This window comes from Ailuropoda melanoleuca, chromosome 5, assembly GCF_002007445.2.
Source record: "Ailuropoda melanoleuca isolate Jingjing chromosome 5, ASM200744v2, whole genome shotgun sequence".
In the NCBI taxonomy this organism is placed as follows: domain Eukaryota; kingdom Metazoa; phylum Chordata; class Mammalia; order Carnivora; family Ursidae; genus Ailuropoda; species Ailuropoda melanoleuca.
Genome location: NC_048222.1, coordinates 2619797 through 2636051, shown reverse-complemented (window position 1 = coordinate 2636051; position 16255 = coordinate 2619797). Strand labels below are relative to the sequence as shown.

Genomic DNA, 16255 nt, shown 5'->3' with positions numbered 1-16255 from the left:
TGTTTCCATTACACATACATGTACGCGTACGTCAGGTCATGACATAAAATTCACTCTGTATGTACCATCGGTCACAGTCTGGGGGCGCCTGGCCGGCTCGGTCAGAAGAGCATGAGACTCTTATCTCCTGGTTGGATGTTCATGTCATGCTGGGTGTAGAGAGTCCTAAAAGTAAATAAATAAAACCTAAAAAACTAACTAAATAAAAAAGATGGGTCACAGTCAAAGATGTTTGGGAAACATTCGTCACCAGAAGCTCACTTTCCCCGCTGTGGTTCAGCTCGGCCCCAGACTAGGCACGCACAGCTCCTCGCCCTGACCTTTTCTCCTGGCACAACGGGGCCCAGGCAGGGCCTGAGCAGAGATCCTGGGGTGCGAGAGGACATGGTGCCCTGAAGGTCTGGGCTAAACAGACTCACCCCTTTCTTGCTGCTGTTTCAGGCCTCTCTACAATTGCTTTTCCTGCGGTGTGCGTCTGCCTTATGTCCTGGAGCCTCAGGAAGGGCTGCCTTGACAAGTAGCCCTATAAAACTTGTTACCACGTACATGGTCCCTGTTCACTCTGTCCCACAGTGCCTCTCTCACAGATACATGCAGAAGAAATCGCAGGTCTTTAGCAAGAGTGGTGAGAATCCCGAGCTGCTGGTTTGCTCTTTATCTCAGGAACACCTTGCTCTGTGATTTGTGCCGAACTTTTGGTGAGGGACTCAGAGCTCACTGTGCACTTGACCTAAAAAAGGGTTCAAGGCCTGAAGTATTGTTCATTGTATGCTGCCTTAATTCGGGCTTCGTTTTTTTTTTCTTCTTGGTCCTGATGTATTCTTCCCCCCGCCCCCGCCCCAAATCATGCTGTTCTGAATGGGTCTCAACTCATTTTGGGCTTGAAGTGGTTGTGCGTTGATGCAGGGAGCTGTTAGACGTGGTGGGCAAGCGCTGCTGGAGTGCAGGTCGCCCAGCCCAGCCTGGGGGAGGGGCGTTGTCAGGGAAGGTGTCCTGGAGGAAGGTTCTGAGCATCATGCCTGGCACATAGTGGGTGCTTGGTAACCGCTGGGACAGTGAGAGATGGCATTTGCAAGAGAACTTGGCTGGGAGGAGAATGAGTAAGTAAGCGTGGCCGAGAGCAGCGCACACAGAGGCTCAGAGGAGGAGAGAACGTCGCAGACGGAGGAGCTATTACAGTATTACGGTGTGGCAGGGATGAAGGGTGGGGGGTGGCGAAGAGGCTGCAGGCCATACCACAGTCTTGTAGATCTCACGAAAGACTAGCTTGTTTATATACTGTTTATTTTAAGGCAGCAAGGAGTCCGTGAAGCTGAGGAATGTGGGAGAACGGCAGGTCTTGCCAGAAACGGGCAGTAGTGGACGTGTTGGGTGGAGGTGCCCGCAAGGCCCTGGCTGACACGTCCAGTTGGGCTGGTGGGTGTGGCTGGGCTCAGCAGCCAGGTGTGCGCGGTAGTCAGCACGCACAGCCACAGTGTAGACGCTAGGCAGACTACCTCCCCTGCGGCCGTCACTCTCCTTTCTACATTCGTGACCTGTATCTCGGTTTACCTTGAGCTACGGACATGTATATTCAGCCTCTTCCCTGGCATCTCAACTAGATGTCCAACAATGTCTCACACTTGGTGTGTCCACGACAGAGCCACGGACTCCCCCCACCCCCATCTCCCGAGCACGCCCAATCCCCATATGTGACACCAATTCTACCCGGCAGGCTCGACCTCTCCCTTTCCCAGACTTCCCAGCCCCGCTCTGTCCCTCAGCCTCGTCACCCCTGGTTCTTGCCTGTGCTTCTGACACGCACTGGCAACCCACACTCCTGCCTCTCTGTAACCTGTCAGTCCCTACCCCGCAGCCTGGGAGCTTTCCCAGGTGCCAGGTGCCAGACCCTCCGACAGCTTCCCGTTGCACCCAGAGTAAATATGCTTTCTTCATGGTCTACAAGGCCCTTGCATCTCCTCCTCCACCTTGTTCTGCTCTCTCCTTTGTTCGCTTCCCTCCATCCTCCATGGCCTGAGTGCTTCTCCCTAGAGCTTGCCATGGCTCCCATCTCAGCTGTTGTTCTGTTGGAACACCCTTCCCCTGGATCTTCCCATAGCTCCCTTATCCCCACCCTCCAGGTCTCAACCCCACTGCCTCTTTCTTAGACGTTTTCCTTGACCCTCGTGGGCAAGGAAGCCCTCCAGTCCCTCCACCATATTATCATCTTTTGTCTTCCCAGCATTGATCATCATGGGAAATGATCTTATTTACTCCTGGAGGGATGTTTTTCCCATCTCCCCGCATTGGAGTATAAGCTGCTAGAGGGCAGGGACCTGGGTGGTTCTGTTGACCACATCTCCCAGGGTCTAGTGCCCAGTGCCCAGCACGTAATAATTGCTCAGTAAATCTTGTTTAATGGCTTGGCTTTGTGTTATGGTTATTGCTTGTCCCCACTGCCCTACAAGATTCTCTGCTCCTTAAGAGTACAGGATTTATTCCTGTGCAGTGAATGCCATCAGATGTCAGGAACAGATTTCTCTCGGGCTCTAGAAAATAATTCCTCGCATGAAGAGGTTATCTTTAAAACTATGAGGTTCGACGAATAAGAGTATAGATTATGTCGTCAGTGATCTAAACTCTCAACAAGCTGTATAGGGAAAAAGGAGGAAAGCCCCCCTCCCACCATGCGACTGTCACAGCAGCCACACGTGGAAGCTCTTTTAGCTCATTTTCCAGATGAGACTCCCAGAGTTCAGAGATGTTAAAACACCTTCCCTGGAGCACACTGCTAGTTAAGGGACAGCCAGGGCTGGGCGCTCCACTGCCAGTGAGCTGACTCCCAAGCCCATGCCCTCTCCGCTGGATCCCTGGTCTCCAGGCTGGCCTGGGTCACTGGCAGGAAAGGCTGGGGAAGTTGGGGTGAGAGCCCATGCACGATGATATTGCACTGGGAACTCAGTGATCTGGGTCGGCATGACTGCAGGCCGCTCTGTCCTTATGGGGTTTGACTCTTCCTCTCAGTGGACTGGACAAGTTTCTACTTGTGTTTGAACGGGTGGGAATGAGCAGCAGAGAGACCTGGGATGGAGGGCCCTCTGCCCCCACGAGCTGCCCATTCAGAGAACATACATGGTCAGTGCAAATTCACTCCTGGCAAATCAGGCCGTGCTATCTGCCCCATGTTCGGTTTCCTGGCTTTCCTTCTTGCCTGATGGAGTTGGGGGTTTAACCAAATGCCTCCCGATAGAGTTTGAGGTTTAATCAAATAGCTCCTGAAAGCAAAGACTTGCTGTGGAGGGAATGAGTGGGCTGGAATAATGCGGGCTGGAATTTGGGAATGGCAGAAAGCAGGGGCTAAGCTGTGGGTGGGTGGGGAGTGAGCCCAGGTGCAGAGCTCCACTGGGTGTTGGGGACCATCTGAGTAGAAGCAGGCCGCATTTGATGGCCTTGATGATTCGACATCAATCTGTCATTGTACCAGTTGTAGTTGAGGGATACTCATCGAAGTTAGGATGAGCTCGTCTTCATTCTTCAGCTCTCATGTGGAAATGCAGAGCAAAGTTGGCCTCTCCAAATTCTTGGTTTCCCCAAACGTGCCCTCGAGGAAACCGCCATCACTGCTGGAATTTGGTATTTGATTTCCTGTCCACCAGGGCTGTGGTCAAACATCTATCGCAAGCCTATTCCTTTTTTTTTTTTTTTAAGATTTTATTTATTTATTTGAGATAGAGGGAGAGGGAGCATGAGCAGTGAAAGGGAGAAGCAGATTCTCTGCTGCGCAGGGAGCCCAACACAGGGATTGATCCCAGGACTCTCTTGGGCTTGAGCCCAAGACAGATGCTTAACTGACTGAGCCACCCAGGTGCCCCTAGCCTATTCCTTAACAAAACCAAAATATAAAGTGAATGTTTTTTACCTTTGGCCCTTGATGTGTATTCTGCTGAAAATCCTACTGATTTTCAGACTGAAAACCACACTTGGAAACTAGACTGAAAACAAATTACTTCCATGCGCCATATATAACTGCATTTCTTTTAAATACTTTAGATTGTGTAACCTTTTTTATATAGTTGCTTCTTGGAGTTATACATGTTCTGCTTTTCTTGAGAAATTACTTTAGGTCGCACATTTAGTAATTAATAAAATAGAAATTAAAAGGTAAGGTGAATGAACAGAGTTAAGAGGGGTAAAAATACACAAACAAGGAAGTTATAGCCAAGTTCAGGATCAATCCCCAGCTATGCCTGCACGGAGCTCTGTTCTGCTTGTCGGGAAAGGGTGGATGGAGCCTTTGTGCGGCAAGCTTCACACCTAACATGTGATTGTCGAAATTGAGCTGTGTGACCATTGCTCTTGCTCAGACAGAGGACCGCCTAACCAGAGCTGAGCTATAGGCTGGGTCCCCGCAACCAAGCCAGGATTTTCCTCTGGAAGCGGTTTCAAATCGACTTCCACCCTTGAGCAAGTACTCAGTTGAAGCCATACCCAAGTCAGCATGGCCAAAATGGTCTTTTCCTAAAAAAGAGTTCGGAGCATCCTCTATCGTGGGCATAGCAAAACCACAGAAATGCTTCTGGTTGAGCCCTGCGTGGCCTCGACCCCCTCCCCCCAGGTAACTGAATCAATTGACCACCTGTATGCAGTTATTTGATGCTGAAATCTTAAATGTTGGAGAATGTCAACAAAGGGTATCCAGGTAGGGTTTGCTATATAGTTAACATTAGGTCAGGACCACAGGTGGCTGTACCCGTGTCAGCTTCTTTGGTTATGATACATCACCACAGTGGCACATAGGAAGTGTCTTTGATAGTTTATCTCACTGTTCCCGGTAGCTTGGGTTGCAGATAGTTAACTCACTTTAAAATGCAACCAAAGCCAATGAAAAATCACAGGTGGCAAATAATATTGCCTTGTTTTTGGCAGATTTCCTCATAGATGAAGCCGACTATGTTCATAATGATGATTGAAGGGTACGAGCAAATAACTATCAAACTAATGGATCTGTAATTTGGAGAGAGATGTCTTGAGAATCCATTCTCTTTTGAGAATCTCACTGGAGAATCCATTCAGAAGGGATGTTTATCCAACGGAGTTGAACTGAACATGACAGTTCCGAGCAGATGAGGTTTCCGAGCAGATGAGGTTTTTACAGAGTTTGGGCGGTAAGCCGTCTTCACCCAAATTTCTGTCGGAGGCTGGAGATTTAGGACAAGGAGTTGTAAGACTCAGTCATAGGGGAGCTTGGCGATCCAGGAGATCCAGTGAGAAGCGATCTGCTGATTGCTGCTTGCCCACTGTGGCCCTCCCAGCAGAATCCCAGGGCGTCAGGCCCTTCAAGCACCATCTGCTCTTTTTAGTGCCACTGGGGTTTACTGGACTCAAGGTTTTTAAACCAGTGGAGTAAATTGTTGTAGGATTTAAAGCTTGTAGGCTTTACACCCAGTGTGGTGCCCAATGCAGGGCTTGAACAACTCATGACCCTGAGATTGAGTCGGATGCTTAACTGACCGAGCCATCCAGGTGCCCCATTTCGTTAGAGGGTTTAATCTGGTTTTTGGTGGTGGTGGTGGTATTAATGGTTAATTTTTGTCATCTTTATAGAGCTGATATCCTATGGAGAGAGTAAATGTGTTACATTAAGCATTGTGGGCTAATTTTGATTATTCTTCTTGATGTCACTGATCCATGATGTCCATTCTGAAAGCGAGTTTTTAAATCTCTCAACCACCTCATTCCTGCCTTCCATTTTTATGTGGATTTTCCAGAGATCTAGTAGAGACTTAAATACCTCTCTCAAGTGTAATACTTGGAGTTTTCCCTCATTATTTATTTATTCTTTTGCAATTAAAAAAGTTAAAATCTTACTCAACTTTTCATGACTATGAGAATAACATTGTGCTTAATAGTGCAATAAAGTACTTGTCTTTTTATAATAATGCTACGAGGGGCATATTCATAAGCTTCACACTTCTGGGCCCAGAAGCACTAACATGGGCTCTCAAGGTAAGATATTTGCTAGCAATTGGTACCAAGTACTTTCACTCTTTGCATGGCTCTTAAGAAAAATGCATTAAATTATAGCTACTTTTTAAAGAAAACACGCGAGTGTGAAACTTTACTTTGGCATCAGTTGCAGGATGAGTGAGAATGGATAAAAAGTGAGCTGTTAACTGTTTCTGGAGAAAATATGACAGAGTCGAGAAGATAAAAATTTTTAATTTTCTTACATCAAAAAAAAAAATTGTGCAGATCTGGAGAGTAAGACGTGAGCCACGTTAATGTACAAGTCGTTCCCTCCTGTGATTTTCACGATAGGCTCTCGTCCGTGCTACTCCCTGAATGCTCATGTTTTAACACCGTGATGCCATTTTAACTTTTACATGAAATGAGACTCTGAATATGAAAGTTAATAAGGGTGATGTGAATAGCTGGATTTAATGACGTGCTCAGTAGGAAATAGCCCCTCACCAAATCTCTACATATTGTTTCCCCTTTTGTCCACAGATTTACTGCAGCTCTCTCAGAGTTATGGCTTACATACCCCTCCTCTCCCTAGAGTTTAAAACCCGTTACTGTCCAACCATCAGCACAGAAAGGGTTAGGCATCTCTTTTTTCTCATTGAGATCTACACCAGCTCAACCTTTTAAAAATGGAAATGCATGGAAATCACTTTTTATTTTTTATGTCCTATTTATTTATCTATTTATTTATTTAGAAATTGCCTTTTAAACCACACATGTGAGACTACTATTTGGCTAGATATTTGAAGGTATAAATCAATTAAGAATGACTGAATTTTGGTTCCCCTCGATCATTGACTCAGCTGACAGTCTGGTAGGAAATATTTAATTTTTGTAACCTAGTTCATTAAACAGGGATTACCCATATCTGCTCTGAAAGTGCACAGAAAAGCAAAAGGTGAACCTAGGACGTCTTGAATCAAAAAGGAAGGATTGGCGCCAAATCCAATGGGATCATTTCAAAGGCTATAAACTCCAGTTTGAAATGGCTTCCACTGGGACATTCTGGGCACCAAAAAGAATAATGACAGTAATCGTTTATGATAGAATTAATTTTAAAAAAATCCATGAGTCCATAGCAATACTAAGAAAACAAAAGAGAGGAGGATACAGAGGACTTTTTAAAGGAATAGTTGATCTTTGCAGGGGAACGGCACCTAATGAATGTGGGAATGATGGAAAGGTACAATTCTGTAGCCCCTGTTGTATTTGTTCATTCAGTAAGAATGGTCGATGGTTGTTTGAAAATGGGGTCATCGCCATGAAACAGAAGTATCACCACAAAGACTTACTAGTAATTACCAAGGGGAAGGTACCCTTAATATGGAGCGGTTGGGAGGTCCCCCCCTGACTTAGCCTTACCAACAGCCGAGCAACCTGACACGGGAACCATGTACTGTGATTCGGCTCTACCGGCTCCCTTCGCAGGAGTGCCTGGTACGCAGTAGGTGCTCAGGAAATATTGTTGACTCTTAAATAGTATAAAATGTTCCTGATAAAGTGGTAGCCTCCCTCGACCGCTGCCGACATTCTGTCCTCCCCCTTCCTTCAGAGCACCACTGTCAAAGAGTTTGGATGCTTCCTGTTCATTTTGTGCGTTCAAACATACATGGGCTCATGAACAGTATATAGTATCGTTTGCTGTGGGTTAGAATTTACATCGATGGCATTGTGCCACGTGTGTTTTTCCGAAACTTGTGTGTTTCATTCAATATTATCTTTGGAGATTTGTTCATGTTGTTACATGTGGAACTTTTTCCCCCCTTTTAACTGCTGTTCTATCATTTCACTATGTTTCATCTGAGTTACCATTTATTTCCCTGTTCGATAGGCTCTTAGATTGTTCCCAGCTTTTGGCTTTTGTAAGTCTAGTTCTTATGCGTGTGTCCTCACCCCCTTGTCTTTGACTTGGGAATAGGAGATGGAAAGATGATAATAGTACTGACGTTCATAATCACTACTGGTTACTGAAGCACTGGGAGGCCGTTCAGTGGCACTATAAACACTTTATATTCACTTTATCTTATTTAATCCTCACAACAAGTTATTTTATAAACAGAAAGCTAGCCTGATGGTACAGAAACATTGGCCAAGGCTCCACGACCCTATAAGTGGCAGATTCAGGATTAGAGCTCAGTACTTGGATGCCAAAGCCTTGAGCATGAGACCTCCTCTTAAGAGAGGATGACCTCCCTTCACTCACTGGTCCTTCTCTTGTCCTAATGGGAGATGTTGGCATCGATATAGTTAACTGAGTTCCAGAACATGTGCCGAAGGAGTAGGGGCATAGCTAATGATCTTTGCTCCATTGAAAAGTTGAGTTGTCTGTTGCCATGGTTTCCCTCCTCATAGGGATTTTTTTTTTTTTTTGCTTGCCGGTCATTTTAAGAGTTGAACCAATTGAAAGGTTCCTCACCTTCACTTATAGTGATCTTTAGGTGGATAATTGGGACAGGGCACTTGTCTTGTTGAATTAACCTTTTACAAAAAGAAGGGAAGTCTAAAATTATCCATGAGACTTAACCATCAGCTGTAACTCACTCATGTGTGTATCCATAGTTATATCTTTAAGGAAATTTTCAAGGGGATATGTGTTTAAAAGGGGGAGCAGGAATCTTTATTTCAGGCAATTCAAGAATATGTGAAAATGTATTTTTACTTTTCCTCCTTTCATCTAGCAAGGCTGTTTCAATCTAATTTAATGAATCTTAAATGAGATCTATTTGAAGAAAATTACCTAATAAAATATGAAATGAGTCTGGAGACTGAGACTTTTTTGGCACGTTGCTGATAGAAGCCTTTCTGATAAGCAGATAATATGCTGATGATAATGGTGATATTGGTGATGTTGGTGATGGTTATGGGGAATGCCTCTTACTGCTATGCCACCTTTTTGGGTTTTTTTAGGGATTTTATTGATTTATTTATAGCACACATGTGTGAGCAAGGGGGAGGGTCAGAAGGAGAGGAAGAGGGAGAATCCCAACCCAACTCTGTGCTGAGCACAGAACCTGCTACAGGGCTCCATCCCACGACCCTGAGATCATGACCTGAGCCAAAATCCAGAGTCAGATGCTCAACTGACTGAGCCACCCAGGCACCCCATGCCACCTTTTTCCTAAAGAGAGCCAGACCGACCCAAACCTCTCACACTCCCAGATTGTGGGGCCCCATTATTTTATCGTGTTGTGCATTGAGAAAAATTGGCACAGAAAAAATAAGGAACTTGAAAAAAGGAGTCAGCCCCAGGTAGATGGAGTGGGTAGGCCTCCTCAGGGTGTGTTTTCAGGAAATTGGGAAAAGACCTCCCCGCCGCCACCCCCGTACTTTGCTTTCACAAAGCCTGACATTCTATAACTGGACTTGTTTTTTTGGTTATGTTTTTAGAAACTCTTTTATAAATTTTCAGAACACTAAGAAGATGACCGAATGACTGTTGGTGATCAGTGAGGTTTAAAAAATTATTTAATTAGAGATTTCATGTAAAATATAAGGCATAAAGTATCATCACCATTGATAACACGTGGAACGGTAACTCTTTCGGAACCTGGCATCAGCTCCATTCCTGAAAAGCTTTGGTGACTGCGGGGGGTGGGGGGAATTCAAAGCTACTGCATCCTCAAGTGCAGTGGGGAGCATAGGATGGTAGAGAACGATCCCCAGAAGGGATGTTTCTACGTGCCTAGAGATACCCTGTCCCCATGTTGTTTCTGGGTCTAGCAGTTTGGCCCAAGAACCAAACCCTGCATGGAGTTTTCCAGTGTCCACCCAGTGTTCTGTCCACCATGTGCCTTTGGAGCTGATGACGTCTCCATTCCCCAGATGGGGTCGCTACCTTATGGGGTTTGTAGGCGGCATTCTGCGCGCACATAACAAAAGAGGTAATAGCTCTAAGAGTTTCTGCTATTTTCCAGCTGTAATTGTGCTTCTGCTTGTGAAGATCTAGATTGGATGCGTTAAGCCAGTAATATTTTCGCCTCCTTCTTGGCTTATTCCTTTGCTATGAAGGCTTTTTATGGAGCTTTTCTGTTTGTGAACCGTGTCTCTCCCTCCCCTTTTCTTGTAATGCTGTTGCTTTATCTCTCTTCCATTCATATTTTTTTCCTTCCTTTTTGCTGCATGGAGACTCTCTGCTGTACAAGTGTAAGTATTTTTTGGCGGCTCTGCAGTTTCTGGCTGTATAGTTTGCATTCTTGTGCTCCCATCTGCTTCTGCGCTGCCCGGCTGCTCTCCCCGGAGACTTAGTGTCGTCATCCGTCTGTGGATCCCGCGTGAAACAGGCAGCAATTTAGAGACAAGATTGGATTTTACAAGATGGTTCAGCTAGCAAAACAGGCGATGAATTTAAAATATCCTAGCTGTGCCTAAAAGCAAGCAGAGTGTTGATGAAGAGGATACCAACCTTCAAGAGGGGAGAAGTGGTTTTTTCCCTTCGTGTAAAAAAAAAAAAAAAGTGTGATTACTTAAATGTCCCAACTTTTGGGGTTTTTTGTTCTTTTTCCTGATTCTTTCTTCCCAGGGTTGTAGAAAATTGGCATCATGATTTGCTTCTTGTATTAGAAGAATTTTCCTAATTCATTTCCCAACTGTTTTTTTTTTTTTAACCGTGTTTTCGTTTTGTTTTTTGTTTGTTTTAATCTCAGGGAAAAGAAAATTAGGGATTCTTGAACTCAAAGTGAGAGCGTTATTTATTATTCTTTGCACGAACTTGATAAAGTGAATGAGGCAGGTTCTCCATCCTATTTTTGGGGTGATAGAAACAATTTAACTCTTGTTAAAAAAAAAAAGAGTACATCTAGGAATTACATGTTAAAAGTGAGTTTAACAGGAAAAAATGTGTTGTTCGTCAGACTCCAAAATAAGTCCTCAGCTTGTGGTAAAGTAGCCCTGTCACTTGAGGGACATGAGAATCGTTTTAATTCCACTATAAAAATCAGATCAAATGAGTAAGATTTCTGAGCAACATAGACATTGTGTTGCTTTTAGATTCCTAGAGAATAGGGCCCTGCCTCTCATCCGCAGTCGGCCACGGTGACGATGTAATCATGGTTGGTGATATCAGGATGAGAGAGAAGACCTGCATGTAGGGTTTTCCTTCTAAAGTTACTTTTTAATGGGCTCGACGCACTGTTCCTCCTATTTCTTGAGTACGTGAATATTGACAATAATTCATTACAAAGACGCACTTTTAAAGAACTTGTGTCTAGGCCTAAGATCACAGTGGGCAGGGTTAACCGGGAATTGGTTTGTGAAGAGCCCTTTGGTGCGTGTACCTATCCTGCTTCGGGCCCTGGCCCTCTGCATCTGAGGCGCACCTCATGATTCCTCCTTTCAGGAAATACTCATTGGCAAATGTCCAGGGCAGGAAATGAAGACTAGGAAACAGTCTGAGAAAATTAACCCTTTCATTTTGATACAAGAGCATTAACAGTTCTAAAGAGGCTGGTAAAGCTAGGGGTTTTTCCCCAGGTTGCAACTCATCTAATTGACGGGTGTGAGCAGGGGTTGGCAGGAGTGCATATAAACCAGATTTCCGGAGAAACGTAGAATATTTGTTCCTAAATATATACTTGGGTAGATAATCATAGCTCATTGTTATATCTCCTCTTGTTTAGATTTATATGTAATGGGATTGTAGGAGGAAGCCAGTAAAGAGTGAGCAAGTTCAGTTTTTTTCTATAAAATGGTTAAGGAAGAAAAAATTTGAAAGAAAAGAAAGAAAAATAGGAGAGAAATATAAGTCACTTTTCCCCCCTCTGTTGTTGCACTTAAACCATTAGAAAGAGATCATGAAACTGTTTGTGCGTCAAAAGTAATGCATTCTTAATACCAGTTGTAGAAACTAGTCTGATTTTGAGCCCTGCCTATTTTAGCAAAAGTCCTTTGTCCCTGTCCCAATGTCAAAAACCTCAGAACTAACAGATATGTCACATACAGTGGAAGAGTTTCATGTGAAATGCAATTAGGAGGTATTTGCACTTGTACAGAGCATATGAAATGAAGGATCGCTTTGAAGCGTTAGAAAGTCAAACCAAGAAGAGCGAGCTAGTTCCCCTTTGGTTGATGTCGGCCATCAAATATCCTGTTGATTTGCTGCAGTCCTCAGCATGTCTATAAAATTAGGTTGAACTGAATGCCCTAGTTACAGATTGGCTTCAGTTTGTAAATGTCTCTTTCTATATATTTTTTCATATTATTTATAAATGTTATGTAGTCTATGTATTCTTTTATATATAATTATATATATATACATTCCAGTTCATATATTTAAAATTGTAATATATTTGAAATGTCATAATTGTCATATGTATTACACACATTTGGTCTCTGTTATAAAGGTTATGTAGGGAAACTTGAGACAGACTATTTTCCCCCATGAACACTCTTTCTATGAAATCTAATCAAGAGTCACAGGAAAAAATGTTGGAAGACATCTTCATTCCATGCATTTTTAAACCTCTTTCTTCTTTATTTGTGGCCGTCCAAATGAATTGGCTGGAAATTATATCCCCAGCTTCTTCTTGATCCTTTTACCCATCATGGTTGTGCACAAAGTGGGTGGAATACTAAAGATATTTTCATTTAACATAGCGAATATTTTGAGAGTTTGTGCCTCCTGAAAATTAATTCTTTTTAGAGGTTTCACCTATGAATAGACCAGTCTACTAACTTGTTGAGTTGACTGCAAGGCCAATTTTTGGGGAGAACAACCTGGAAGCTGGATCCCTTTCCAGTTGCATTGGATTGGCTGCATTTTTACTGAACCCACAAAGCCTTTTGCTTTACAAGTAGATATTCCTCAGACCGTCTGCCTTTAATAAAACCTTGAAATAACCAAATCAAGTTTTCACGGTGTATTTCAGGAAGACCAGTCTGGATTTAAATATAATTGCTCATGTTTTCTCTCCCTTTTCTTTCAATAATAAATAACATCAAAAGGATACTATTATTAAAGCTGGCATAAAATTGTTAGAACTGTAAAGTTATTTGCTCTGAAGTATGAACCAATTCGTTCTTTGAACCAAAGAGAGTTTGTCACCCGTGTGGATGTTTTTTAAGAAAGCCTTACATGACACCCTATTAAATGAAAGACTACCAACTAAGTTCTATTATCTCTTAGTTTAGACAAATACTAGTTTCCAGTATCAGACCAATTAAAACAGCCCTCAGATCCATTCATCTGTAGATCTATTATGAAGGGTGCAGTTTGGAGGGATGCTGGGCCAGCCTCACGATGGGTCTGTCCTAGTGCTGCTCCTAATGCCAGCCCAAGTGGGAGCCATTGTCATCTCTCTGGCTCAGTTTCTTCCTTCAGATTCGTTTCTCTAGGTGATGACCGAGGCCACCTCCCACTTTCACATATGTGGTCCTCTTGTGGGTGAAGCTAATACCCTCCTTAGATTTGGCTTTACATCATCAACAGTGGGCACCAATGCTTAAGAAGTTTTGCTGGTTTGGGTTTTGGTCTCACTTTTTGAAAGACTAACAGGATGAAACACTCTTAACCAAGAAGTGACAGCAGATATGGACTTCTAAATCATGGCAACTTTTTTTCCTAGGTAGCCTTTGCCCATAGTATAAAGATCAGAAGTAGGAAACAAAACAGTTAACAGCACTTAAATCCTTAAAGGGACAAAGAGTTGGGTGTTGCCTTGCATTGATGTTCTGGTGGTAATAAGCAATGAATAGTTGTAGTTTTAATTTTTAGCGACTGATGTTTACAATCTTTTAATCTGTTTTTTTATATCCATGTTAATATTCTCACACATAGTTTGGAATTACATTGCGTATCTTTCATTATTCCTTTCCGCAGTATAAATAGAATGTAACTGATTAGGGCTGGAGGCGAGAAGCAAGCAGGGGGCTATATCAGTTGAGAACATTATAAACATTTAGAAGTGTGTGGGTTCAGTCTTTCCAGTCAGGCTGTCGGATGTGACCAACCATCCTCTAAAGAAGCGAAACAAATACTGAGTGTAAACATTGGAGCCCAGATGTTTCACCACCCACCACCCACCCCCAGAAAGGTTCCTGAAGTTTGAAAGGCAAGTTTTCTGTGAATACTTAAGTGCTTTCTTTATTTCATTGCTAGATGACTCCTAAATCCAAAAGGAAGAGTATCCATAGCCGGATGCTGCGACCTGTTTCCAGAGCTTTCGGTGAGTTATTTCTGAACGCCCGTCATTTCCCTGAAACCATGAAACACCCCAGCAGGGACCTCAGAGCCCTTCAGGGATGCGTCCCAGGGATGCTGTGTCTGAGTGAATATGGACGAGGAGAGGGAAGCGTGTGGACGGGTGTTTGCTGTTCCGTGATAGACTCGAAGTTACTGTTAGGAGTTCTGTAATCCGTCTACGCAGTAAGCGTCAGCCTGGGGCTCTGCTTTATTTCAGAGATGGAGTTTGATCTCGATAAAGCACTGGAGGAGGTGCCCATTCACATCGAGGACCCGCCTTTCCCATCCGTCCGACAGGAGAAGCGGAGCTCGGGATTTCTCTCCGAGCTGCCTTCCGAGGAGGGGAAGAAGCTGGAGCACTTTACCAAGTTGAGGCCTAAACGAAATAAGAAGCAGCAGCCCACCCAGGCGGCGGTAGGTGGCTGGTGGGGCCCTTTCTCCCCCAGGCCCTTTCCTTTTCAGGGGGAGGCTGGAGGTTGGCCCAGGCGCCTGGCCCCTTGCGAGCGCTCGTAGGGAAGGACAGCAGAACTGCCACACGGGGTGCTCGGTGCTCGAGCAGAGTCTCTCCACTTGTTGCTCAGCAGGTTTTGAAAAGACAGTGCTGTACGGTTTCCAGCGCTTCAGAGCAGAGTTGGAAGAAGCCCTTAGAAAAATAGCAGTCACGTGGGTGAGACAAAGAGGCTAGTCTGTAGCACTTTTCGTGTCTGAGTGTGATACGATGGAAAATAAGTACCAAAGCCTTTGCTTGTGATTAAAAGTCGCTTGTGTGTGCCTTAGGGGTGCACGCTCTACCCCCCCATCCACCTGTGGGTCCTGGGCTGTCCTGCCTTTGCTCTGGGTCATGTGCAAGCCCGCGGGGGTGCAGGGTGGTCGGGGAGCCGCTCTGGTGCTGTGACTCCATGGCTCCCGCTCCTGCTGGAGGAGATGGAATTGCTTGCGCTGAGCGGCCTGTCTCGGGCTCGTGTCCGCCGCGCCTGCTGTCTCTCTTGCTCACCTTCCTTGCTCTGCCGTCTACTCTGTACCCGGCCGCCTCTGCAGCCGCCCCAGGTCGCTCCTGACCGCAGCCCGGTCTGCTGTCCTCTCACTTGATGTCTCAGCGCTTACTTGACACAGAAAACCCCAGTCCTTCCCGAAAGCGACTTCCCGTGGGCCTCTGAGTGGCCACGCGCTTCTTTTCCTCCTGCCCCACCGGTGAGGCCTTGGAGTGTGTTATTTGCTGCATGGGCCCCAGCGTCAGAACCGTGGTTTCCATTTGTTGACTTCTGCCCTGTCTGCTCTGCTCTGGGTTCAAGTGTTCCCCTGCCTCCTGAACTTCAGTGTCCCAGAGCACCCTGGGCTCCGTATGTGTAAAACTGAGAGCCTCCCTCTCTGTAAAGCTGCCTTCCTCTCATGGCCCCTGTCCCCCACGGAGATCACAGTAGACGTGTCAGAAACCTGGGTATGATCCTGAACACCATGTCTGCCCTGCCAACCCTGACCTGCTGTCTGCCTTCCTCCTTGCCATCCCTGACGTTGCTGCTTCCCAGTCTGAGTCTCAGTCCTCCAGAGCTGCAGCCTTTTTCTTGTCACTTCCCCTCCGCATCCCACACATCTTCTGGGCTGACAACCACTTATCTTTCAGATTTCCACTGGCCTCAGTGTTCCAGGAAGCCCTCCCTGTCTCCATCTCTGTGCTTGCATCCCATAGCATGACCCCAGGGGCGGTCATGCTCACCGACTGGTTGTGCACAACCTGAACAACCCTCCATGGAGGCCATGGTTCCTCCAATGCTTGCTACTCACAGCTGTCAAAGCTGCTTTATAGCCTTGCCGTAGTTTCTCTAAGCACTCTCTGTCTGTAAGCTCCATGTAGGAAGGCGCGTGCTTTATCATCCTTGGATTTATGTGCAGTGCTCGGTCGGTTGTAGAATATAGTAGGTGCTCAACATATGATAGGTGGATGACTGGAGACAAATGGATGAAGGTCACAATAATTATCTGCCTGATCAGTCATTTATTCACACTAGCTCAGGCTAGTTCTGTTTAGTTTATTTCTCATTCGAATCTGAATAGGTCGTTGTGGTTTCAGAAAAACAA

At 45.0% G+C, this 16255-nt stretch overlaps 1 protein-coding gene across 1 annotated transcript in view; it reads left to right on the top strand.

Annotated features, from left to right (window-relative positions):
• The window catches only part of CARMIL1 (capping protein regulator and myosin 1 linker 1), a 301196-nt gene that overhangs the window by 246663 nt on the left and 38278 nt on the right, over positions 1-16255 (top strand). The window contains exons 31-32 of the mRNA XM_034660237.1: positions 14096-14162; positions 14397-14593. Coding sequence (XP_034516128.1) covers positions 14096-14162; positions 14397-14593 — 264 coding nt within the window. The remainder of the gene's footprint in view (positions 1-14095; positions 14163-14396; positions 14594-16255) is intronic.